Source organism: Mandrillus leucophaeus, unplaced genomic scaffold (assembly GCF_000951045.1).
Source record: "Mandrillus leucophaeus isolate KB7577 unplaced genomic scaffold, Mleu.le_1.0 Scaffold36, whole genome shotgun sequence".
NCBI lineage: Eukaryota > Metazoa > Chordata > Mammalia > Primates > Cercopithecidae > Mandrillus > Mandrillus leucophaeus.
In genome coordinates, this window is record NW_012103809.1 from 1,213,268 (window position 1) to 1,215,556 (window position 2,289).

Consider the following 2,289-nt stretch of genomic DNA (forward strand, 5'->3'; position numbering starts at 1 on the left):
CGCCACTGCACTCCAGCCTGGGCAACACAGCGAGACTCCATCTCAAAAAAAAAAAAAAAAAAGAAGTGGAGCCTGAAGATGTGACTGAATTGCTGCATCTCATAATAAAACTTGAACAGATGAGGAGATGCTTCTTATGGATAAGCAAAGAATGCAGTTTCTTGAGATGGAATCTACTCCTGGTGACATCAGGCCAATTAATAACCCTACAATGGCCTCTACAAGTTCAAGTAAAGAAGAGTCACACAACTCTCACTTTAATCAAAAGCTAGAAACGATTACACTTAGAAAGACGTGTTGAAAATGCTGTGAACACTATTGAGATGACAACAAAAGTTTTAGAATATTATATAGACTTAGTTAATACAGCAGCAGCAGGGTTTGAGAAGACTGAAATTTGGAAAAAACTTCGACTGTGGGTAAAACACTACCAAGCAGCATTTTATGCTACAGAGAAATCTTTGTAGAAGGAAGAGTCAGTTGATGTGGGAACTTGATTGTTGTTTTAAGAAATTGCCACAGTCACCCCAACCTTCAGCAACCACCACCCTGATCAGTCAGCAGCCATTAACGTTGAAACAAGATTCTCCATTAGCAAAAAGATTATGACTTGCTGAAAGCTCAGATTATTAGCAGCCTTAACAAGAAAGTATTTTTAAATTAAGGTATGTACATTGTTTTTTAGACATAATGCTACTGTAAACTTAAAAGACTACAGTATAAACATACTTTTCTATTAATTGGTTACCCAAGTAATTTGTTTAACTTGCTTTATTACAATATTCACTTCATTGCAGAGGCCTGTAACCAAACCCACAATATTTCTGAAATATACCAATAATATTGTACATACTTTTAAATTACCTTTCTTAAACAGAAACGTGATACAGACTTTTCTTATTTCATGAGTCAAATTCACACACACATACATAATATACATATAAAATCTTTCTCTATGTGATCTTTGTTTTCTCTTTTTGGTGCATCTTTTTGTTATTTAGAAAAGTTGGTGTTCTTGTTCTCATGGTTATGTTTATATTAACACAGATCAAAGATCCCTAACTCGAAAATCCAAAATCTGAAATGCTCCAAAATTCAAAACTTTTTGAATGCTAACATGATGCTCAAAGAAAACGCTTATTGGAACATTTTGGATTTTGGAATTTTTGATTAGGGACATCCAACCTATACTTTATATAACTTTGTATATAACACCTTCATCTTTTGGGTGACTGTTTATTGGTTCCTTACTTATTAGCAATATTAATATTAGGTGTTAATCTTCTCTTTTCCCAGCTTTTCCCTCCTTTTCGGGATCCAATTTGAAACAGCATCCTTTTACTTCCAGTTAATATTTACAAGGCAATCGGTAAGGAAATCCTACTTTTCATAGACGCTCACCATTTCCTTCTATTTTCTGATAGTTACACTACATCTTCACTGTCAGAACACAGAGCCACTGGATATTACACTGTCTGCCTTTAACTACGGTTTAGTCTTAATTCTGAAAGTAAATATATATTGAACGCTTACCCACTGTTGTTAGGTAGAAGTCTCTCTAATCATTTTGGTTAGCTGAAATTCATTCTGTTGTATAACAGATTCCTTAGGAAAGGCTCATTGGAACAATCATCCCAGAGTCCTTGCGTGACCTAATAGTCTGTGGTTCCTGTACCTGGGGGTCAGTTTGGCTGGATATAAAACCCCTGGCTGTTATTCCGTTGTCTTCTGGCATGAGACAGATACATCTGTTAACAACTGCGTTTTCTTGCCCTTATAAAGGACTTAGCCATTTTGTCTGGATGCCCAAAGGACTTTTTTCTATAAAGTCTAATAGATTTATTGTTAACTATCTTAGTGTTGTCTGTTCTGGGTTAATTTTCCCTGAATGTAGTGTGCCCTTCAATATAATTTTAGTAGTATTGTACTTCAAGAAAGTTTTATTGACTCCTAGTTTTTATATTTATATTTTATATTTGCTCTATTATATTGCTTTGGTCTTCTTTTCTAGTGGCTCATTATCACACATATTTCAATTTTTCATTTCAATTTTCAACTTCACTTAAAGACTCTTCAGTTGTTTATTCACTCGTGTTCCTTTTAGTTTAGTTTTCATTTCTGACATGTTTTTAAATTTCTTTTTCCTGAATTCTTTCACCTTACCTTCTATTTTTGCGAATTATTTTACCTGACCATTTCTGAGTTTTTCCTTTTATGAGGTATATTGTTCTTTCCTTGCTTCTACAATTTTCTTTTTTTTGTTTTGTTTTGTTTTGTTTTCGTTTGTTT

General features: G+C 33.8%; 1 protein-coding gene across 3 annotated transcripts in view; it reads right to left on the reverse strand.

Annotated features, from left to right (window-relative positions):
* BLOC1S5 (biogenesis of lysosomal organelles complex-1, subunit 5, muted) overlaps positions 1 to 2,289 on the reverse strand; it is a 77,361-nt gene that overhangs the window by 65,384 nt on the left and 9,688 nt on the right. The window contains exon 3 of one of the 3 annotated variants that reach the window (XM_011989628.1): positions 1,402 to 1,504. The exons of the other annotated variants lie outside the window; for them this stretch is intronic. Coding sequence (XP_011845018.1) covers positions 1,402 to 1,404 — 3 coding nt within the window. The 5' untranslated portion in view covers positions 1,405 to 1,504. The remainder of the gene's footprint in view (positions 1 to 1,401; positions 1,505 to 2,289) is intronic. 3 annotated transcript variants of the gene reach the window in all.